We start from the raw sequence: 24619 nt of genomic DNA on the forward strand, positions 1-24619 counted from the left end.
TCTCAGCTCCTTGAATGGAGACAAAGCTTCAGTCTCTTGCTGCTGAAGGTTTCCTCTGAACCAAATTATACCAAATCAGCATGTCCCCTCTTAAAAAAGTGTGGTCACCTGTCCCATTCATCACCACTTCTGGAGTCTTACTGCACTACATAGTTGTTTTGCAGGGAAAAGCAAGGACAGTACTACTTTAAGATGTCTTCCTTCCCCCATGCCTGGAGACAAGGAAGCATCTTCCTGGGATTTCCAGATGATACACCAACCTCACTGCTACATTTAAAATCATACCTCTGCATGCTGCTTGAGAGACTGAACTCTACTCACCTGCATTTCATATAGTTTCTCCTGGTTAGTACAGTGACTCAAAACACAGCCTAGAGAAGTCTTTTCCTTTTGAATCCTTCCTTCAGAGCTCTGCTACAGGTTATTAGTTGCACAGATTGACATTTTACTTGTGCAACTACCTAAACGTTACCCTGTGACAGCATGTAACAAGAATCTATGCATCCTGGAACATTACAGCAAGGTGATGAATTTATTTAGATACAACTCAGTAGTTTTAAGCTATAAAAAAAAAGGTACCTAAAAGATGCAAGCAAACTCTCAAGTCACAGCAACCCTATGGCATCAAAGATTGCAGGGGTACTGCAGGTGCTGGTCTCAGCCTGCAGACTCCTTTCCATTCCTGGTGACCAGAAACTGGAACTGCTTCTCATCAAGACTTTGCCTGGTTTGACACCTGGAATGAGAGAAAGGAATCAGTAAGTTAAATACAAATTGTGTGTCCTTGAGATTCCTATTTAACTGTTTCACAAAGACAACTCTCTTCCAGAGGTCCTTTCTAGGACTTAACTGTCTTTCTCAGAAGGGTTGAGCATCAGAGGGAAAAGCCAAAACCATGCTCTCAGTGCCCTGATGAGGCCTTACCACTGTAAGCTGTCCATCTTTGGCTTTAAAGACATGAGGCTCCGGCCCAACAGTGAACACCATTGTCCCTTCCTTCCCAGAGCCAATGCGAAACCGAAGGCTGCAAATACAGACAATTACTTCTGCAATGCTTTCCTTGCAATAGGCTTTACTCTAAGCCCACTTTATTTCTGTTCCCTTAGCAAATCTCGTTAGATTAGAAGATCAGAGCCCTTCAGCTTAGGTAAATTTCCTAAACAATTGCATTATACCATACAGCCCAAGAGGGTTTGATGAATGGAGCATGCCTGCCTGGTCTGGGCACCTGAATTTTCCTGGAGCAATTAAGCATTAGAAGATAAGCAGATCTGACCTGGAGAAGACCACTGAACAGAAAGAATCCAATTACAATTGAAACGCAAAGGCCAGAGAGAAAAGCTGGAACAGAAGTACAGGTTTCATACGCCAGTTCCAATTTCTGTATAGATCTGAGAGATGGACCGCATCCACCTGCTTTTAGCTGGTGTGACCGAGGAAGCTCCTGCACTCAGCCATCACAATTGGAGGCCTTCTGAGTTCAGGGAGAAGCATTTATCCCAAAGTGACCCCCAGCTCAGCCCTGCAGGCTGTCCTCAGACAGAGCCAGCACTAATGGGATCTGCTGGGAGGATACTGAGCCCACAGCCTCAGGCCCAGGTCACAGCAGCAGAAAACAAACATAGCAGGTCATGCTAACTGCCTTCCTTACCTTCCCTTCACAACTTTAACAAGGTTCTGCTTGTTGGCCAGCATGCAGAGCTTAGTGACCGTCTCAAAGACGTGTTCACACTGAAGTATCACATCTCCCTGAAAGGGAAAAGAGGGGCACAAGGTCAGTGGGCAATGCACCCCACACGTAACCCAGCCAGCAGTTGTGTGTTCAGAGGAACTCCTTTCTGCAGTCCTGGCTGCAGAGCAATGGCCACCTCCAAATCTGATTAGTTAAACATCTATTTAGGATTTGTAGCAACTGTAGCTCTGAAAAGAGAAGAGAATCCTTTCATGGTAAAGCAACAAGAATTCGAAAGTAGACATACCCGTGAATTAATAAACCCTGATAATCACATCTCAGTATTTTAAATGAAATATTAGAAGCATCAGCCACAAGACGTTTCTAACCACAAATTATCAGTGACATTTCATCTTCCTACCTTTTGTTTGTTGTCCTCAGGAACATGGATGACCACGATCCCATCACCCAGATTACTGGTAGAAATACCTGCAGAAGAAACAGCACACAGACACACAGCTGTTCTGGCCATTCTGCAGCAAAAAAGCGTTCTCAGAGAGAGCATTGCTTCAAGAATCCTTTTTCCAGTGCCTTGGACAGATCAAGCATCAGAAGCAGCCCCACTTGGATTTGCACTGTTACCTTTCAAAGTGGCATAGTCTATTTTCTGCTTGATCTTGGCCATTTCCACCACATATGCTGAGGACTGGGTCAGAACCAGCAGGCGATCCCGTGCTTTGAAGCCATTCCTGTCATATTTCACCACGGGGGTTGCATACTGTGAATAAGGAGCTGGGATCAGCACCTCCCTCTGTGGGATTACGTGGAGCTGCAGGGCTTGGGATGTGAACACAGCTGCTGAGCTCCAGCTTTCTTTCCTTACCTTCACCTTCTCGCCCTGGATGAGCTGCAGCACTTTGGGGTTTATATCGGTCTCTTCTGTGGATCAAACCAGAAAGACATGAATGTGGGTGGCAGACTGCTGATCCACCAGTCTTGGGAACACCAAACAGCTGCATTCATTGCATCAATCCCATTAATTCTTGTCCCATTAGATCACTCTTTTAAAACTGATGGTTTAGAAACCACTCCTAACTCTATTTCAGTGATGTTTTGCCCTCAGCATGGTTTTGCACCAACAGAACAGATCCCCCAGGCTCACATCTCCTCCCCCAGCAGCTCCAGACCTTGGGGCTGGATACCCACACCGCGTTGCAGCAACCAGCTCTGCTCCATTCAGCACATTCACACACATCCCCATCAGTCCCAGCCTTTTTTGCCTAGGTTTGTCTTAAAAAGGGATTTCAGGTACATCACAGCCTGATGCAAGGCCTGGGGCACTGATTGCCAGCAGCCACCAAACACAACAGGACAAAGGAATTGGAATGGTGGGGTCCCAGCACATGTACTCACTCAGCCGCGTGTCCGCAAAGGGCAGGTTTATGCTCTGCTGGTAGCCCTCCTTCTTTCCTCTGAAAATGGCACTTGTGACAGCTTTTTGCTGTAACTGTTAAGAGAAGGAACACCCTCTACCCTCTCAGTTTCTCCACGAGCAGCAGCAGTTATAGCATATAGTGTAGTGTAAGCTATGGATAGCATTGTCCTCTCACTCGTGCAACTTGGGTCAAATGAAAACTGCATTTCTTCCTTAATTTGTTCCCAAATTATACTAAGTAAAGACATAATAAGGACTAAACAGCCTTAAAGACTCTCTTGTTATGGATCTGTTCCAGTTAGATGACGTTCAGATTTAACATCACAAGATTAAGATCTACGCATCTGTAGAACTGCCCTGTATGTTACAATGCCAGGCTCAGAAGCATTTGCTCAGCAGAAGAAGAGGTGGCAGTCAGAAAGAACAGCTTGCACTGGGGAGCAATTTACACACATCACGTGTGTGCAGCAACTTCCAACTTGCACGTTTGCATCCCACGCATTAGTTACCTGCACTTTCCTCTCAGGAGTGACACCTCGGCAGTATTTCCGTACTAGGTTCCTAATACACATTTTCTGCAGCATCTCAGATATCTACATTACAAAAAAAAAAAAGCAATAAAAAGATCAAAAAGGAAATGCAGTTGTCAGAGCAGCTTCACAACCTGAGGTCAGCGCACAAGAGAGACCTGCAGCAAACCTCACCTCTTCCAGGATGGAAGGAGGTTGGAGCCAGCTCTTGTCCAAGACGTTTCTGGGGATGTGATCTCTAAGCTTCATGAGATATTTGTACTGCACAAGCCGCACAAATTCAATGTTCTCTGGGCACAGAGGTTTCTTCCGATTGATGAAACCCTTTATGAATCTACAGAAGATATCCAAATCAGGACTTCCACATTACACTCAAATCAATGGAAGTGCAAGGCAGTCATCACAAGAGACACATAATGGGCTAATAATAGGGACAGTTTAGCAACAAGCATGAAGGTGCCTTGGTTTCCCTGCCCAGGAGCCACAATCACACTGTGACCCACCACCTGCAGCCCTCCCCATGGGGATAGTTACTTCCTGATGATCTCAACAGCCCAGGTCCTCCTCTTGGCCTCCTTCCGTGCCAGCACTCCTCGCCAACAAGCCTCCAGCTTGATAGCTGCAAGAGTCATGCATTAGTACCAGAGATCCTGTGCCATGCTGTCCTCCAAATTCATGGGGCAGGAATTATACTTGACTCTTCCCTTCAGCTGATCTTTACAGAACTGTAGAATATTAAGGTTGGAGGAGACCTCCAAGATCCCCAAGCCCAACCCCACCCCATGCCTATTAACCATATACCTCAATGCCACAGCTCCACATTTCCTGAACACCTCTAGGGACAATGACCCCTCCACAACCCTGGCAGCCAGTGCCTGACTGCTCTTTGGGAGAAGAAATTGTTCCTAATATGCAATCTGAACTTCTCCTGGAGCAACCTGAGGCCATTAGTGAACCTAACACCAACAGAACCCACAGAAGCAAAAATTTCTACCCACAAGAAAATAGATTCATGACTTCTCAAGGCTACAACTTCTACCAGAAAACAGCCCTGAGAAGAGAACCCTTGATTCCAGGAGCCCATACCTGCTTTTCTCTTCTTCTGGTAGTCTCTCTTCCCAAGGCGTCCTTTATATTTGGCTTGTAGTCTTGAAACTGACAAAGAAGCAGAGATATGCTTATACCTAACAAGATCCCTGAGATTGAAGGCACAGCTCCTGATCTCAATGATCAGACACAGGAATTCCTGCACAACCAGGTACAAAGGACTAACAAAGCAGGAACAAAGGTAGCCTGCACAGAACGTCCTTCAGCACAGAGATTTAAGCAGCTACAATCAGGTAACACTCAGGACGAGTCTCAGCTCTCATCTCTGTGCATCTGGATCCCACAAACACTGCCCACTCAGCCTCTGCTTTCTGTCTGTATGATAAAGAGAACTGGAACCATACCTAACAGGTGCTTTCTTATTTCAAACGCATCTTCAGTAGCAAACAGAGTCTTTGGGAAACGAATGAATATTTTGGTTCTGAAAAAAAGAGACCAGGAACAGGTTATTCACAGTGAGCCTGCATTGTCTTGGACTAGCAGGTCTGGTGCTGAGCCAGAGGAACCCATTCCTCCTAACCCAGAGGAAGAAAAAATGAGGCTGGATTCAAGCCCCAGAGAAATACAAAAGTGTGAAAAGCAAGTGGTGACGCACACCTCTGGGACTCCTTGCCCCATACCTTCAGGGTGAGTTTACTTTGCCCTGTTTTAAGGTCATTAAGAAGAAACCCTCAGGCTTGCAGACCCAGGTAACTCTGCCCAATTCACACGGCCAGGCAAAAACCAACTCAAGGGACCTGCTTCACACTGCCACATCTTGCAGCTCCCTGGGCTCGTGGTCACAGACAGAACAATCAGAATGGCAAGCACTGTGCAGCCAACTAACAGAGATAAGAACTAGAGAAAGAAATTTACCTTCCCAATTTGTATTCCTCAGGCTTATAACCTATGTGCTTGATAAGCCTCTCCACACCTTCGGCTGCAGGCCCGTGCCAGTGTGGCCAGGTAGCAGGACACAGGGATTTATACCTGAAAGATCATCAGGACATCACTGTAAGTGAATTGATGTTGGGGCATTTCTCCCTGAGCAGCCACCAGTTCCTATTCTTCATTCAAAGCAGATCAACACGGGTACAGATCAAAACCACCTACGAACATTATGTTTGGTGCAGAGGAAAAGCCCAGTGCCTCTGCACCTTAGAACTAGGACGAGACGTTTAAATAAATCTTGATCTGAAGCCCCATGGGAAGGCAGATTCTGGCTGTACAGGAGAACAGCTCTGCTCACCTTTGCAAGAAGTGCTCATACTTGCGCCGATACGCAAAGCCAGCCCGTCTCACACGCAGGTGCTCCATCAGCCCCAGGTATTTTACCTGATGTCGGATCAGGCAATCATCAAACTTCCCTGCAGTAAACACGCATCCACTGATAAATACTATATGTGAAAGCTCACTCACATATCCATCTATTGGGAGATATATGGAAGAAATCAAGCCCACCATTACCCTGCACCTCCTCACTCCGTTACTTCAACAGTGCACTAAGCCTAACGCCTTACCTGGTTCCTTGTTCTCATTTGGTTTAATGCATCGGATATAAGAAGGCTCCTTGGACATCAGGATTTCTATCAGACTCATCAGGCTGTTTTTGAACTGGGTTGCAACCTAAGATGACATTGAGAGAAAGACTTCTCAGCTTTGAAACTCAAGCACTGCGGGATTGAAGTCAACTCATTCACTGCGCTCCTCTTAAAGCCAAGAGAAAGGCTGACATACGCATTAGCACAATTTAGAAACATAGTTAATCATGAGCTAACTGGACAGAGTGCTTAGCTGGAGAATTTGAGTCTCTGCCATACATCTGGACACGCAAGGTAGCCCTTCAGAAACCGGAGGCTGCTGGATGCTGTGCTCAGAGCTCATTTTAGAATGATGCATTAATAACAACAGCAGGCTATGCCACATTGCTTGCTGCTGCCTCAGCATCATCTCTGTTCACCTACAAGAAAGCTAAAAAAAAAAATCCTCAAAAACAAAACAAATGCACTGAATTCAGGAGCAATGCAGGGAAATGCAGACTCGGGAAGTAAAACCACTGTTCAAAGTTTAGACTGAACATTACACTCACAGTCTCTGGCCTCCTCCTGCTGTCCAGTTCTGACAGTAGAAAGCACTCTCTAATGATTCCATTTTTAGAGTTGCACAGCACCTGAAACACAATCAGTGAGAAACTGTTATATTTAGCATACATGCCTTCCTAGGGTGCCATAAGAACGCACAGCACAGATTCAAGCAACAGCCTCCTGTGCTAGAAGCTAAACCTAGAAGAGACTCCTTCACATGCACAGCTCCGGAGCCAGAAATCAGGGATCTGCTAGAAGGACAGCCAGCTCTGCACTGAAGTTTGATGTACAAAGTTTAAGACCAGAAGCAGCCTGATTTCCCAAGTTCAGGTCACCAGGCCACCTATGGCTCCAGCATGAAGCTGCTGTATCTGCCCAATAAAAGCCTTTGCACTGGTCTCAATTTCAATGGAGGACAGTGCTCTTTTATAAAGACAGGTTTCAGAGGAATGCCAAATGCTAAAGAGAAACACATGTTCCTGATTGCTGCTGAGATTAAATACAGCTTCAGCAAAACATCTCTTCTAGCAAGATGCTTGGGGAAGAGCATCCTCTTTTATTGCTCTTACCTCTTTCAGGTTTCTGTACAGGAGATCATTGTTCTTTTCCAGAAATCCTGAAGAGAAAAAAGGCTTTGTTCTATTAGAAGGCTCTAGCACAGGTGGGCAAGCACTGGCTTCACTGGGAAGCAGCTGGGTGCCACCCCAAGGGCCCAGCACACCGTGTGGATAGCACCCTCGTGTGGAGTCAGTGCCCACGTTCCATCTGCCACATTGGCATAAGTGTGCAAGTAACATCAGAACAGCTCCTCGGTCACACTCACCAACTGCACAGTATGTGACTTCCCCTGCGTAGTGAAGGAGGCGGAAATCCACCCAGTCAATGGATTTTCGTGTTTTCTGATCTGCAAGCTTGCGACTACAGGGAGATTTAAAAAAAAGAAAAAGCAAAAAATCCCAAGAGAAAACAGCAGATTTCTTCAGCCTGTAAAAAGACACCTGTGCAAAAAGCAGCTGTGTGACAGCTGGAAGCGTACTGAGTGTCTGCTCCTATCAGTGTGGCTCTGATTATACAGTTACGACCCATAATCAGAAGAACTGCCTCTCCATTCTGAACAGCTCACAGCAAATTTAGTGCTGGAGAATCGGAGTCATTGACCACAAACTCCTCAAAACATCTGCAAAGCATCCATTGCCATTTGGCAACGATCACTCTGCCTGGAATATGGCTTCTCCCTATGACATTCATTTAAATACATTCTCATAGCCTCCATACTAAGATCACCACCACTTTCGTCAACTTCAAACCAAAACCAGAGGAAAAGCATCATTTGAGAAACTGTGCCCTGGGGACAAGAATAGAAATAAGGAGGAATCACAGTTGTAAAGAATAGCAGGAAATATTAGAAAGTAAGGACTGGGAAGAAAAATAACAACTTTGCAGTATAAATCCCAGCTTTGCAAGCAGTCACTAACAGCACTGAGCTGTGTCACAACAGCACATTAGTACATCAAAAGTTTTGTTCCAAGAGCACTGCCAAGTACAGCTCCTATTTAAGTAGCGCTAATGTTTCTATTTAACACTTCTAATCACACAGAGCAGTTTTAAGGCACACTGCAGTGATGAGGAAGTTGGCTACAGATTTTCCACTCAGCTTTGATGATCAGAAACATAGAAAGTGACAATTCAGCAGCATGACTCTGAACTGATGACGAGCAGAAGCCTTTCAGTAGGGCTCTGCTGGGAACTGCCAGAACAGCCTCGCATCAACGCGTTAGCCAGCAAAACAGGATCTGCAAATAACATAAACTGAGTCCTGACTGAAAGTACTCATCATTTGGGGGATGCAGACAAAGGTATCTTTCTTTCCTCTTCAGATCTAAAGCTCACACACGTATCCAGACGGACTCTTGAAAAATTATCTACATCCACCATACAGCTTTGGGGTCTTAGGCTCCTCTTCACAATACCTACATCTTCCCCTGGTCAATAGGGGACAAAACAATCCAATAGTCTCAAAGTCAACCCCTTTTCTTTCTTTCTTTTTTTTTTTTTTTTTCCTTTTTGCAAGATACATACAAGTACAAAGCAGGACTCCACAGTACAACCTACTTAATACCACCAGACATTGGAGCATTACAGTGGTAGACAACAGACAGGCTGCTTGATTTTCTCTGGTACAGAGCAAAACTTTTTCCTCCCCCAGTACTCATAGTACCACAGAACATCCTGAGTTGGAAGAGAACCCTAAGAATTTCAAGTCCAACTTCTGCTCTGTTATGGGTAAGAGATGGGAAATTTTCCTTTGTGGTAGGATACAAAGCATAAATGCATACGTCACGAAGTGGGCATGGTCTCCTACTTTCTCTTCCAGCTTTTCCAAGAAGCTCAAGTCAGTTGCTTCACCAGGTCGTAAGCACTCTTCATCCTAAAAGAGCAGACACCAGATAGAAGGATGCTCTGAACAGATCATTCCCTCCTCAGTAACATTTAGCACCACATTGTTCAGCAAAACTAGAGAGTTTGGCCACAATTACCAAGGTCTGCCCAATGTAAGCAGTTTGCTGGTTAAACATGGAATTCTGTTTATCTGATTTCAGTAGAACTAACACAATAAATCAAGATAAATCAGATCTGCCATTTTCTTCCAGATTCGGCAATGCCCTGACTCATCCTTTATTGTTTATAGCCCATTTAAACAAAAAGATGATGTAACTAGACCCAAAATCCAGACAGACTTACAGGATTTTTTATCTGGATGAATCAGTCTTTGTTTACAAGGTCTATTTGTTTAGATCCTGAATAACACAGAACCACCACATAATTAGAACTGATTATGAACCACTACAACAGAGCACAGGCAAGCATGATAATTTAAGTAGTACAAACCAGAATGGAAATTATTCCTTTATGTTTCTGCTCAACCAAGTCACAGATGATCTTGTTGTTAAAATACGGAATTGGTTCCCACTGGAAATAAGAGGATAAAGAAGAGATTGGGGAATGTTCTTCCCCTTCCAGAGATGTGAATTAAGACTAGGCCAAATTAAATTTCAAAAGGGTTACAGAAAGAGATCCTTGGCTATCTTATACCTCTCACAGGAGCAATGCGAAAATGAACTCTACAAATTTGGGAATCATCTCCTTGGTAGAAAGAATGCAAGGTATACTGAAGCAGAATAAGCTTAGATGAGAATTATTTAAGATGAGACCATGCATATACTCAAAGTATAGCTTTCTCCATGGGCACAAGGAAACACTGCAGTTGAGACAGACAAGATGCCTTCTTCATTAATGATCAAAAGCAATCCATGCAGTGGCTGTTCAAAGGAGACAAAGAGGTGGAGAATAATGAATTACCTCTATTCCTTCCATTTCGTACTCCTCCTGCTCTGCCTTTAAGGTCATCTCAATCAACAGTTGCTGGAGTTTCTCATTGCAGTAATTAATACAGAACTGCTCAAAGCTTCAGAGTTGTTAAATGAGAAATATTTTTTAATTACTTCATGGACACAGTTCTACTTTTCCCACCGCCACCTACTGTTCTCCAGCCAAACAGTCCAGTTCTCTGCAGATTAAACCTCAAGATTTTTATTAAAAAGCAACAAGGTTTTTATTTACTTACTGAGCTAACCCAGTGCATTTGCAGCCACTTTTCTTGTTTTGCTGGGACAAGACTATGGTCAAAAAGTCCTGTAGGGTTCAGCACACACTCCCACAGCCACAAGGACAGATTGCCCCCCACTCTCAGAAACTGCTGTTACCTGTTTGTGTCCAGCACTTCAAAGCCATAGATATCCAGCAGGCCAATGACAGTCTTACGAGTTGAATCCTGTTAAAGACACAACTTGTATCTATTGCTGCAGCTAAAGCTTCTTCCCTGCACAGTTTTGTGCTGCTTTTTTCTTCTTTAAACTTCTTCTAAACTTCTACTTTGAGATGCCAAAGGAGTAAATCACAGCATCATTAAGGTTGGAAATGACCTGTAAGGTCATTAAATCCAACCACAAACCCATCACCACCATGAGTGGACACAATGAAGCAGGAAACTCAGTACAAGAAATATTTAACAGACCACCTTCCACACTTCTTACCTAGCTTTAAAGTTTTTCAACTCAGAGCTGTGGGATGACCCTACATTACTGAGTGTGCATGGTATTTGCTCACGTGTGCTGTTGGGCCTTAACTGGAGGAGCTCCAAAATTCTAGGAGGACACCAGACAAGGAACCAACCTTGTTGGCTAAGGAGCCATTAATTTTGTTGACCAGCCAGGTGAAAGTCCGTCCATAAATTGCCTTTGCTACAGCATCCCGAGCATAGAATGCCAGATCAACATTCAACGGGCTTAAGACCTAGAAGTAAAGATACACCAGATGCAATAAAGAACATACCTCATCACAGCAAACTTCTGCAAAACTAGTTCATACTTCTGGCACGGAGAACCAGCAACTCTACCTACAGCTTTGTTTACTGTTATTATTTCAGTCTGTTGCATCTCCATGTCAGCAGGACTGTGATACTACATTTTGGAAAGTACTAAACATCGTAGAACTGGGAGTGCCTTTCCTCACTTCTTTTAGTTTTATTTTATTAAACTTAGTACAAACTCAAGTTCAAAGAATAGTTTATACAGTGCTATTCTCTATTTATGCTGTCTGGTTTCCCAAGAAGCACTCCAGGAACTAAACAAATGGAAATTGTTTGGCTCAAACACACAGCTGCTTGCAAGTCCCTGTTCCCAGCTTTCTAGTAGTTACCAGTTCATTCAGCCAGAATATTCAAAACTAAAAGAGTCACCCTATTAAAGTCTCAGGCTAGAACAGCAAGGCAATATAGATGAGGAGAAGGACAGCCAAATTAATCTGTTTCAGTTGAAACACCATTGTGAGCACAACTCCTCATCTGTCTCTGCACTGGTTCCAGCTGCTCAGTACCTCTTCAGAGCGGGCTTCAATCTTCCGATGGGTGAGGGATTCCTGCAGAATGGACAAGTGGACACCCAGGAGCTGGAGAGAAACAAACACTGCTCTCAGTATGGACAGCAGGAGACTGCTGAAACAGTACTGTATGTATGATCATTAGGGCACATCTCCTACAGTTTGAAATTGTTTATAGCTATACAAACGCCCAGTTCTTGCTATCATTCCACTTTGGTGAACAGACCCAAAGAAAGAAACAAAGTTAAGGCTTTCTTTATACTATTTGTTTTGCTGATACTGTCTAGGAGGTGGGAGATACCTTTGAAATCCACTTGATCTGAGTGCCATTGCGAATGATGGCATGTCCATTGCTATCCTCTTCAAACTGAATGTTCCCAAGGTGCAGGACACTAGCAACTATTCCAAAGAGATGCTAATAATGGGAGATATACTGTTAGAAAACAAGTTCCTACATCTCCATGGAGCAGTGCTGGTTCTCTGCACATGCTCATAAACACATCTCAGTCCTTAGACACATCACCCAAACAAGACATCTTCCATCACTTGGATGGACTTTTGACTTCCATACCTCCAAATCTTTTTCAGTGAAGTCAATGATAGAAAAGGCTTTGCGGACTATTTTCCAGTCGTTCTTGTCATTAATAGAAAACACTTTGGCACATCGACCCTAGAAGAAAGAATTACTAAATTTCATTGGTGAATCAACAACAAACGCAGCCTGGCCATAATACTTCATTTCCTCAGCTTGTATAGAAGCAGTCTGCAGCTGTCTAGAAAGGTTACTGAACTCCTAAACCTGAAACCAACTCATTTGATCAGCTCTTTCAGCAACAATTACTTGAAACATGGCACTTGGATAGCAATTACCACCAAATGGCAGAGTGTTGTGAATAGCATGGGCTTGCAGCCATCTTCTGTTTCTATGGTAATAAAAGATCCCTACAATTCCAGACATAAAAGAGAGATAGCCAAATTCTCACTGACCTGGATGAGATAAGCATATTTCTGAGGGTTGCGCTCCAGCCCAAGCCAGCAGAGAAGATCCTTCTCTCCACCCTCTAACAATTGGTAGAAGATGTGGAAATTCCTCTCTCCGTGGTTTTGATGGACAACTCGGGATTTCTCAATCAGGTAACTGAGGATGTGCCCTCCCACTGGAGCTCCCTAGCAAAATGAAGCAGTTAGACCAGCACCAGAAAGGTGACGTCAAGATGGCTGTTCATCCAATGTAGGAGCAAGCAGCAGCATCAGGAGATGCACTGTTTCTTTCCTGCTGTCTTCTTCTATTTCAGGGATAGTATCCACCAGCAATTCAAGATATATCTGAAGAATTTCCTGTCCTCTAGTGCAACTCACCCTTTGCAACTACATATATTAAAATTCTACCAAATACTGGCAGCATTGAGAGTAATGTAGGAAGCTTTCAGGATATATAACTAGTCACCTCACTCACAGAATGCAAGACCTCTAAAAATAAGGTCAGAAATCTGCAGTGTTAGTAAGAACTAATAAATCCTGTGCTGCCTGGTAGGCATCCAAGAGGCTCACTGACAGAGCTTGTTTGAACAGCGGTTCATTAAGTTTGTTCTCACCTTAAAGTCAAATTGGATGTCCATGTATTTCCCAAATCTACTCGAGTTGTCATTTCGCAGAGTTTTTGCGTTTCCAAAAGCCTATGGATAAATAGATAAATCAAGTCACTTACAGAGAACTTGATGCAACAGGACAAAGGTTTGCTGCAGTCAAGTCCTACTACAAAATTGACAGGGATTAAAGAAACACAAACTAATATATTCCATAGCTTTAACATGGACTTCAGCTAGACAAGTTACGCCTCTTTCTAGCATGACTGTAAGCAGCATCATGAGGATCTGTTGTACACTGTACAGTGTCCTCATACTCCCAGTTTCAGCTATCCTCCTGTATAAAAACAAGCTTAATATCACTTAATGTTTAGAAATGTTAAGTGCTTGTGCTACCAAGAGGCCTAATTCACACTATTCTTTTATGGTTTGCACACATAACATAAAACAAGAGTCCATTCCTGGGTGTAAGTGTACAGACAGGAAAGTCTCATGAAAGGAGGCCATCAGCAGCTCTTCTACACTGCATTCATCCAGTTTTTACCTCCAGAACAGGGTTTGACAGCAGCAGACGATCACGAACGACCTGCAGCTGCTCTGTAGTCGGACAGGTGACTGCATAGTACTGCAAGATCTTCTTGGAAGCCTCCGTCTTTCCAGCTCCACTCTCCCCAGAGATGAGGATGAAATGGTTGTTGTACTCACTGCACATCACCCGGTAGGCATTGTCAGCTATGGCATATCTGAACAAGAGTCACAAGAAGGATTCAGAGGGGAAGCATCCATTGGAAGTAGGGTGTACTCCCCAGCTAACATCTCAAGCACTGGACATGTTGGGAAAGCAGAGATCAAAACACCAGTCTGCTACCCAGAGTCTCTCAGCCTCTAAGAGACAGACAAAGCTCATTCTTTTTCCACTGTTGAAATAGGATTTGAATGGGCTGGGTATGTTTGTGGTGAATGTTGCTTATACACACTATTGACTCCTTCCAGGTCAGAGGAGCCAGTTTTTATTCCAGTGGAACAAAAAAAACCCAACTTCTGCTTATAGAAATAGATACAAAGATAACAATGGAGTCCTTGTCAAATATGCCAGGAAGGAAAACAAAAACAAAACCTATCAACCTCAACTCCACTCAAATCACCTGAAAATTTCCAAACACCAAAATAACTTCAACTCAGAATTCTGAATTTTCAATTTCCGCCCCGTGTCAGAAGCCCAAGCAGAGCTGTGTGAGAGCACTGAGCTAGTTCTGCAACTGCCTGCAAGACTGTCTCAGAGTTTCTTCCTCTTTAGTCCCCCACCACTATTCCTCAGCCCTTCTGTTCCCCTTTTTTCACAGCCAGCTAGAAGACAAATATAACCTTACCTACAGAAAAATAGGAATATTAATGCTCACCAGACTCTGGGTACACATTCTTGTAGCTCATACTCAGCAGCAGGGACAACATCCAATATATTCATATTAGCTGAAGTCTTAAGGATTCTACTTACAGATGTGGTGGCAGTTCAAAGAAGTTCACCCCTCGGTAAAGCTGCATCTGGGTCACTGTGTAGATATCCAGCTCTTTGTAAGGGTTGACAGATACAAGAAGAGTGCCAATGTATGTCTGCAAGAAGAAAATGCATAGAGGTGGAAAATCAGTACCATCACTAGAGAGAGAGCTTCTTGAGGAAGAGTCACATATATCACAACTTTATGGGAAAAGATGGCACAGAACTTGCGAGAAGAACAAACAAAACCAAAAGAAACCAGAAAAGCCTCACTCACCAGCTGCACCATTTCCAAGCCTCAAAGCCAACACTAAACTTTCAAAATCAACCCTGTAAGAATGGAGTGGAACCATAAAACAAACGTAATAATTATGTATGCCGTAAGGCCTTATGTTTTGATATTCTCCTGGGTGAGCGCTCTGCTGGGTACCAGCTACATCTATCAAGGTTTATTGTCTCGGTGCTCAGTGAAACCAAAGTTAGAACTGTGCTCTCAGCAGCACTCACACTGAAACAGGCACTCACATAGATGAGGTTCTCTTGGTATCGCTTGCGGAGGTTGTTCAGGAAAGCAGCCTCACTGGTGTGGGAATCCAGAAGCACAAAGTCCTGCACCCCAACTCTGTCCCGGGCTATCAGAGCCCCCTCCATGATGATGTCGGTGTTATCTTCCACCTCTTCCTTCTACAACATAAGGGTTGCATGGTGTAGGCTTAGGAGAGAGCCCAGTAGCTCCCCATACCTCAGGGCCACATCAACCCAGTACAGGTAATGCCAATGTGGTGTTAACACCCTCCCCAAAGTTATCAGTTTCACATCAATGAGCACACATGGATTTCTTTACAATCAAGAATTTTAAGACACATTACAATCAGAGAGGAAACCCAAATCTTCCAGCAGCTTTCACTATGGGAACAGTTGTTTGAAGCCTAGCTCCAAAGATCTGAGTGTGACCTGGAACACGTCATTAACTCCACCTAGACAAAGTAATTGCAAGGTCTGCAGCTGTCAGTGGAAGACACCAGACACACTTTTGCTTTCTATGCCACCAGCAACTACCTTACACATAAGAATTTCCCATGGATACACCCATCAGAACTGAGAATCCCCTGAAGAAGTTCATCTGACATAACCTCTAACTACCAATCTCAGTCCTACAGTAAGGAGGACTGAGCAAGACCACTAAGTTACCACCAATGCCCTCCACAGGCAGCTCTCAAATACGGGCAGCAGATGTCTCCACACACCAGCAAGAAATCTGCAACATGAAAAGCCCGTCCATTGATCTGATAAAACTGATTGAGCAGAGATTTGGAATAAAACCCACTAAACCTTTACTAGCCTCCCCAACCTGCTTCTCAAAAGGCTGAAATAGGCAGAAAGGATGTCACCGACAGAACATAATTCCCTCACACACTCCACTTTCAATTGTTTGTAATTAATTTGACCTTATATTGAAAATACTGCTGAGGATCAAGCTCTTGTTTCAAGGGCTATACAAATTAACCACACACTCACTGTTTCTTAATTAAAACAAGCTGATAATTTCATGTTAGCAAGCAAGCAAATATGTTTGTTACTATACAATAAATAATACCATAGGATATCATTAAATATAAAGACCTGGGGATTACACATTTCATAGAATAACTCCTGCTGAAATACTTTCCTTACAATAGAAATTAAGGTTTTGAGCAACTTACCTTTTAGCACTCCCAGGCTTTGCAGAGACGTGCACACAAGCCCAGCACATTTGCTATTCCTATACTGCCCTCATGACACTGGAGTTTTTACATCTTGCTGCTCCACTGCTCAAGAGGTGAGCGTGCAAGGGTTTGAACATGCATTAAGAGAGAAGGCACGGTGTAAAATGTTTCTGCTAAGTTTTGGCAAGCCCTGGCTTTGGAGGTTGGCTTTTGTAAGACTGCATAGCTTCACTGGAGGATGACAGCGCATCGGACACTGAAAGCTGGTAGGTTTAGATGCATAATTTCACAAAAATAAAGAGCTAAAGCACAAGCTCATAATATGCTGACCAGAATCAGAGAGCTCTTAAACAGAGATTTTAATCAGTTCCATATTTTAGTGCAGAATTTAAGCACTCATTTGCAAATTTATGCTCAGCAGCAACATTACCAAAACACTACAGAGAAAGATGTTCTGACAACATACTATTTAAGTCCTAACCCAGTTTATGAAGTCATACTACACTAACATCATACAAGGACTTGTTGCCTTGCTTTCCTTTATTTTTTGCCCTGAACAGCTGATACTCATTTTTCCACTCTGATTTGGCCTTAGCACAGAGCTGCCTGACGAGGTCATAGTTTATCACTTTGGCAGAGAGGTGTCCCATAAACAATGCTTGCTGGCACTTCAGGTGGGTTTGTTCTGAGCCTGCACTCGGGACAGCCTGAGCAGCAGAATTTTACCTCCTTTCCAACCCTGGAGACCTGAAAGAGAAAGGCTGAAACCACAGCAGCCATCTAGCTGATCAGGTTTCCTTAACCTAATTCTTTCACTCGTATGTTAATTGCTAAATGACCCTCTGTTCTCTGGCAGACAAAAAATCCCATGCTCTTTTCTGGGCTGCTTTGTGCTCAGATTTTGAGCATTTTGCTATCACTGAGGTCTAGAAATCTTATGATCACAGCATAGCTTACCACCTCCTGCCCCAGCCCCACTCGTGGGAGTTTTGTCCTTACCTGGTGTCATCCACAGTAACAGATACCCTGCAGGACTCATCAGCAGTACACATTACCCCAGCACGGTGCTGTCGACTGCTCTTTTTAAAAAGGATTGTTTTCCTTTCCTCATCACTTAACTATAAGCACCAGGAGATTTCTTTCTTGCCTACTGAGACATAAGCTCTACCAGAAAACCTATCTCTGGCTAGAGTGAGGGCTTCATTTTTCCCAAAGGGATTTGCCTATAGACACTAAAAACCACAAGGAGCTAAACTGGATCAAAACAATTTCATGAGACTTGTGGCTTAAGCAGGGGCTAAAACAAAGTCAGGAGCAACAGGGCAATGTGTTAGGCAAAGCTTGTAGCATAGAAACAAATCCTGGCAAGCAGCAGTTATTAAAAATTAAATTAAAATCAAGTAATCTTTGGAAGATTACTACTCATCTTTGATGAAGGCTCAGTACTCAATTTCAACAGGCTCCTAGGTTAACGTTGCTGTTTTTTTGATTTAATGCAATAGAGCTGAAGAGATGGGGAAGGAGAGGAACAGTTAGAATGCCACTGCTATTTTGGAAGCACTGAAGACACAAACCATGCCACACATCCTCCATGCAAACACACAGGTGGGAGCCTTAGGTGAGCACCGTCTGTCCCAGAGCATCTTTCACATAACCTCATACCCACTCAAAGAGGTGAGCACCCAGACTGTTACCAAAATGTCACACATGCCACCAAACTCCAGATCTATTGGATCCATCCATAAGAACCCACTCCCTTACAACAGCAGAAATCTCCTTGGGGCTCTTCTGCTCTCCCCCAAAACCATCCCAACCCAATGAGATGCTGGATTCCTTCAACACCACCCTACGCATTCAGAAGCCTTTTTCCTCCATGCTTTACCTGTCACCCAAGCAGATGTGCCATCTCCTGCCAACTCCTTCTCCAAAACGTGCTTCTTCCATGAAGAGTTAACAGGGCTAGAGGGAAGGCCCGCTGACACCACGTATCGTGTGTCCTGTTCGTGTGCCTTCCTCCCCAGGCAGGGATCGTAACATCCTTGCTGTTTAATGAATTATCTAACACGCGGCCAACAGTCGATCCGTGATGAGGTTTATGCTTAAGGACTCATTAAAAGGCATTGTAAAATATCGTCCAAAGGATGAAGTTGGAGTTTGAAGGCAAAAATAGACTCTCACCCTCCTGATGCGCAGTTTAAGCAATCCAGGTACAAACCACCGCTCCTGAATGGGCTCATCCCTTCCAGCAGCTCTCAGCTTCGCTTCCCACTAGAGGTCACTACGAAACCCATTTTAATTCTCAAAGTTTCCCGAGGTTTTCCCCTGCAATGGACGGGTTCCCCCTGACCCACTACCCCAAAATGGCTACAGCCTGGACTACGGTCAGCGCTGGCTCCCAGACAACGCCAGACCTTCCTTTCCCCTTCCTCCACCCACCCAGAAATCAACAGTAACAGACTATTTTCCCATGGCTACTTCTCTGCATAAGCAGCCAACAGAATGAAACCCCTCTATTTGGGCAGCCAGTGACTCACGAGCAAGCACCCTCTCACTTCTGTTCAACCACACTCTCCAGGTGATGCTCAAACCCATTAGGAGCTTTTAAATATAAAGCTTCACACCCAAATCTAACCTCTCCGAGTAACAGAGATATCCTTCAGAAGGAGCTCAGAGCAAGCCAAAAGTTGACATACAGACCACAAAATAGCTGTGCTTGGTCTTACAGCAACATCAAGGAGTTAAGTATCTTACCTCGTGGCTCAGAGTCATTGAGGAAAAAAGGTGAAGAGTAAGATCTGGGGAGCTGAGTAAACAAAAACATTTTCAATTTGTCCTCAGCTAGATTGTAACAAGAACACTCAAACTAAAAATTTTAACACCCAATAGTTTGTATTTCTAATAGAGAAATGGAAAACCACCTGTTTAACATCTGTTTCCCAACAGAATCAATCAGTTTTTGCCCACAGGGTCAGATAATTCTTACTGACAAGAGCACACTTGCGTTACGATCTCTGCAATAAGGCTTCCCACCCCCACTGACAGCCAGAGCCTTATTTAACACTGGACACAGCAACCCTAAGGCACAGCTCAGTCTATTTGTTCAGCCCTGTCTCCAGCTGGCATCCTAAGGAATCCATTGTGATACCCAACTTGTTCTTCTATTGTTACCCTGTTGAGATCCAAGCAAATGAAGTTCATGCCACAGGAATGCAGCACAGAAAGCAGGCACCTCTGGAGCCACGTGATGTAAAATAGAAGTGAGAGTCTCAAACCTGCTCAAGACAGATGAGCTTGGAGCAACACTGCTAACAGATTCCTTTAGGAACGTCAAAGCTCTGTTTTGGAAATAGTCATTGACTGCAACAGGCAGCGCTCCTTGACCCGGTCCTGCACCCCTCGTGCTCAACAGGAATTTGCTCATTAAGGCTCGTCAAAATAGGATGGAGGCACTGCAAGGGTTACACCGAGGAAACTCCTTGGGCTCTGCTCTGCTAAAGGTTCTCCAAGAAGACTGCCCAAAAGGCAGTGACAGAACTTGACCATATAGAAAGGGGTAAGAAAGATGTCCTGAGACAGTCAGCACAGCTGGAAGCAGAGGCTGTTTCTTACATGGCCAAGTCAGCAGGAGAGCAAAGATGGGCACCAGCAGTACTACACCCTCCCTCCCAGCAGCAACCCAAGGCCAAGCTTGCAGCATGCCATATTGATGGAGGAAGGGCTGCATGCAGCTGCTCTGAGAGCAGCCTGGATCCCTTCCTGCCCTCCCTGAGTGGCAATCAGAGACTGCAGTCTTCATGGAGATGGTACTGCTGCATGCTTGGCAATAAGTTTTGGGGCAATGCATTACTGCACCAGAATAACGGCAAGCCCAGGGAAATACTTCCCTCCCGCTGTAGATGCTCTGGTGTGGCTCATAAGAATTCATTTGTTCAGAGTAATTTTCAAATAAACTTGAAGTGCACATAAAACCAAAGAAGCAGATCAGATCCACACCAAGTAACCACGCTGCATCTGTATGATTGCAGCATCAAAAAGATTTTTATTTTTATTTTTATTTTTATTTTTTTTAAGTTATTTCAGTTAGACCAGCCCCTACATCCCTGGAAACCTCTACCACATTTTTACAGAAAGCAAAGCTCTGCACACCAGCTGTACTTGGGAACACAGCAGCAACGCCAAAGAGGTACGTCTTGGGTTTGTAAGGCAGCACTTGAGAAGCACATACAGTAGCTTGGGATGTCCCAAGGCAGCAGAATTCATAAATACAATTATACTGTGGAAAAATTTACACATTGTAACCTAATTTTTTTTCAAAAGAATACAGAATAAGAGGGTTTTAAGGTTAATCAACAGCCTAGGGAAACGCCAACAATTCTTAAGGCCTCTTGTCTGTATCCAGGGAATAGCCCACTATAGACTTGTTAAAGGGTGACTGTCTGTCTTTCTCAATAGAAGAGAGGTCGAGGTGAACTACTTCACTTTCATAAATCAAAAGAAAGAAAAAAGTGAGAAAATCTCTAGAGTTCAAACATTTCTTTAAAACCCAAACTTTAAATACTAAATGGGCTTCATGGCTGCCATTTTGAAAAACATTAGTTTGCCAAAGGACCCTTTTGATTTCTATTCGAAATGTAAGAGCTCACAGATAATCCATTGAGAATCAAGCCCCCACAAAAGGCCCTCAGAAACAATCGTGGTGCTTGTGAAGGACAACATTTTTGTGCGCAAAATAAAACATTTTAATGCGCTACAATCCATTACACATATATTCCTCCATTTCCTTTCAGTAATTATTCATTAGAAAACATTTAACGTCACTGCAGATTTCACACTGGGCAGTCTGCACACAAAGGAGAAGAGTTGGCCCATTTATAAGGGACTGAGGCCTTCTTTTCTAATCTGAGAAACTCCAAGGAGGTGGGGGCTGCTGGACACAACGGGCAGGCTAAATTGTGCGGTTAACGGTCAAAGCCCCCCTGCCTACTTTGACACTCATTTAAAGATGACAGCGAACAATAGAGATTTGTTCTTAGCAACTCTTTCTTGTTATGCGGCCTACATGGGCTCAGCCGGGCCGCTCAACGCGCCGAGCTGCTCCTGGTGCTCAGCCCCACCTGCCACCGCTCGCCCTCCTCGGGCTGTGTGCTCCTCACCCCCTCCTCCCCCATCCTTTCCCCACTTTAACACAATGAGACAGGTAAAGAATATCATTAAAAAGAGTCCCATTCAGCACGTCAGCTTTAATAAAACAATCGCCTGTCAGGTTAATATGAGCAGCTCGCGTTTTGGGTTAGGGGCCGATAGCGCTGCTCCTTCCGAGCCAGGTTGGTGAAAGCAGTCCTTCCTAAAATTCCCAGCCCACCTCCAGGCTTTCCGTGCTCCCAGGTTGTAGCACTGTCAGCAGGCACCAGTGCATTCATTAAGAGTATCTGACTTCCAGTGCATAACCCCTAAATTGTCAAAACCCACTACGAACGTGCAAGGAATGTTCGATTCCCTTCATCAGCTCAGTCTGCATTCAGCAGAACTTCAACAAGTTTACCTCAGATACACCAGCACAAATCCTGAGGGTAGAACAGTTTGGACATCAGAAAGCAAGGAAAGGTTGACCTGTACGACTGCTTCTCTCAAGAGGTGTAGAAGCTGAAAGCAAACTAGCCAGGCAATACTTACAACAATAAGCCTAAACCAAGATTTTAGCACAGGGTCCCATAGTAAATGCCATTATCCCCACATCAGAGCCCTGAACTGAATAGGAGGGGACCGTTGAAGGTCACCTAGTCCAACCCCCCTGCAGTGCACAAGGACACCCACAGCTCCATTGGGTGATCAGCGCCCCATCCAGCCTGACTTTGAATGCCTCCAAGGTCAGGGAATCCCCCCTCCCCAGGCAACCTGTGCCAGTGCCCAAGTTCCATAGTAAAATCCATTACCTTTGCATTGGAACTCAGAGAAATCAGGGGTTCCTCTGACAGCTGCTGCAAACCGGTCACCTGCACAGGCTGCAGTGCAAGATCCAATCCACCTGAATTACAGCAGAGGTCACCCATACGCTCACATTAACTTATAGCGTGTGCTTACTCTGGGCCCGGCTTGTCAGGCTTGAAGAAGCACCAGATGCCAAGGCTGCAGTTTTGGATGAAGGAAGGGAAAGCTCTGAGGGTTTATTTGAAGAGGCTATGAGTTCAGCTTCATTCTCTAGCTGCAAGTTTTTTGGTAAATATACTATTTCAGCAGAGTTTAGAGAGGCAACGGCAACGCAGCAAGGGAACGTTCTCAGGAATAAAGAGCAAGCCTTCCTCAAGTCAATTCAGCAAACATCTTTATCCAACTTCCCTCGTTGGTTTAGCTTTCCTGGACCACCACGCACACAAGAAACTTAACTAACAAGCATTTCAATGCAATAGTCAAGCACGAAGACATTTTGCTGATAGGACATGCTGTGAGAACACGGGAGAGCAAGTGGCAGCACTGCTGTTCACTTGTAACCAGGATAGGGACAGAAGAGAAGGAAGAACTACAGAAACTCAGAGGTCTAAGTTACTTTTGCTACACACTGGGTACAAAGCAGGACATCCCCACCACTTCTCCAGGCCCCCTCCTCCATTGAGCACAAGAACACCATCTGCTCTCCCTTTTCAAGTAGGTGACAGCCCCTTTCCTCCTCAGCCACACCACCACCCCATATAACCCCAGATATTCTCTTCCTTGCAGCAGGAAGGAAAATCATTATTCCCCACACAGTGCCAACCAGGCACCTAAGCCTGTTGACAGTGCAGTCCTTCCTAACTTAGCTGGAACACATGCCAGCATAAAAACCTACAAGAAGCTCTGAACTTACCCTCACTTCTTCCATATTGTCATAAGACATGACCCAAAGCAAGCCAAGCAGAAAAGGAACAAATCAGCCTCCACCTTCTTAAACAGCAAATTACTCTCTAACTGCATTACACACTGCTACAGGGGTAGAGGATGGAGAGAGAAGTGACTCAGCTGTAGATTAAAAAGTGATTAAAAGGCTGACACAGGGAAACGTAATCATCTGCAACAAGGAAAACCTGCTAAAACAGGTGTCCTAAGGACTAAGGTGTACTACATGAAGAGGAAAGTTTTTGAAAGCAGCAACAAAACAGTAATACCATCTCAGCTGTGATCCTATACAAAATGACTGCCACGGTACAGCTGGTGTAAAATCTATTCCTTTTCCCTCACATAGAAAAGAAGAAAGGTTTTGTTTTAATAAGTTAGCAATGTTTAAGAAGAAAGTGCAATATATATTAAAAAAAAAAAAAAGTAATATACTAATATATAAGATTGAATTATTTGTGCTGAACAGAGAGAAGAGAAAAAAAAATCATAGAATGGTTTGAGTCAGAAGGGGCCCCCAAAAGCCATCTGTTCCCACTGCCTGCAGTGCACAGGGACACCCACAGCTCCAGCAGTGCTCACAGCCCCGTCCCCTGACCTTGGGTGTCTGCAGGGATGGGGCAGCACCACCTCTCTGGGCACCCTGTGCAGTGCCTCACTGCCCTCAGTGTAAATACTTCTTCATATCCAACCTAATTTTCCCTCTATTAGTTTGAAGCCATTTCCCCTTCTGCTATATACAGTATATGCAGAATATACAGAACTTGGGTTGCTACAAGCAAATTTTTGTCTTTAATACTTGAATTTTAAAAAATAAATTCTCCTTGAATGGCATGACTTAGTGTTTTCACAAGTTAGATGGTAATGTAATTGCAGACTAACAAACAGCAGACCAATACATCAGCAAATGCTTTTTTATTTTATTGCATCTTGAAAAACTGTAGGAAATTCTTGGGTTTACACATTTGTTGGAATCAGGTGCTACTATTAAAATCCATGTTCCTGGCTGTCTTGAAAATAAAATCTGCTCTCACGTGCTCGGACTCAGGGCTCTGTACAGTGCCTGGCTGTCCCAGCTTCATATGGAGCAACAATTATCACAGTAATGAATGCACTCAGCCCATTTGCTGTAATTCTGTCTCCTGTCATTAATACAGTAAATAACCAGATAGGGAATCCTGTCTGAGGATAAAAATAAAGGCTGTGCCAAACTCGAACCA

The 24619-nt window shown here is 44.1% G+C and overlaps 1 protein-coding gene across 3 annotated transcripts; it reads right to left on the reverse strand.

The window, feature by feature from the left end:
* Positions 1-482: 482 nt before the first annotated feature.
* MYO1H (myosin IH) lies at positions 483-23698 on the reverse strand. 3 transcript variants are annotated; one of them, XM_031592442.2, is made up of 32 exons: positions 23374-23696; positions 15352-15510; positions 14827-14942; positions 13876-14074; positions 13341-13421; positions 12733-12912; positions 12317-12415; positions 12047-12160; positions 11743-11814; positions 11041-11160; positions 10572-10639; positions 10168-10273; positions 9697-9777; positions 9144-9235; positions 7631-7725; positions 7377-7423; positions 6813-6893; positions 6244-6349; positions 5973-6090; positions 5600-5713; positions 5089-5165; positions 4724-4792; positions 4172-4256; positions 3812-3971; positions 3617-3700; positions 3086-3179; positions 2556-2611; positions 2315-2450; positions 2094-2161; positions 1652-1749; positions 925-1024; positions 483-736 (listed from the first exon to the last, which is right to left on the reverse strand). In XM_031592442.2, the coding sequence occupies exons 1-32, from the start codon at positions 23401-23403 to the stop codon at positions 713-715; spliced, it is 3129 nt and encodes a 1042-aa protein (XP_031448302.2). In that variant the 5' UTR covers positions 23404-23696; the 3' UTR covers positions 483-712. The 3 variants fall into 3 exon arrangements, with proteins under 3 accessions (XP_031448302.2, XP_089976845.1, XP_031448303.2); XM_090120719.1 differs by lacking the exon at positions 23374-23696 and adding an exon at positions 16530-17661; XM_031592443.2 differs by lacking the exon at positions 9697-9777 and having other exon boundaries at positions 23374-23698.
* Between the last annotated feature and the right edge of the window lie 921 nt (positions 23699-24619).

The sequence above is a fragment of the Phasianus colchicus genome, chromosome 18 (assembly GCF_987193195.1).
Source record: "Phasianus colchicus chromosome 18, bPhaCol1.hap1.1, whole genome shotgun sequence".
NCBI lineage: Eukaryota > Metazoa > Chordata > Aves > Galliformes > Phasianidae > Phasianus > Phasianus colchicus.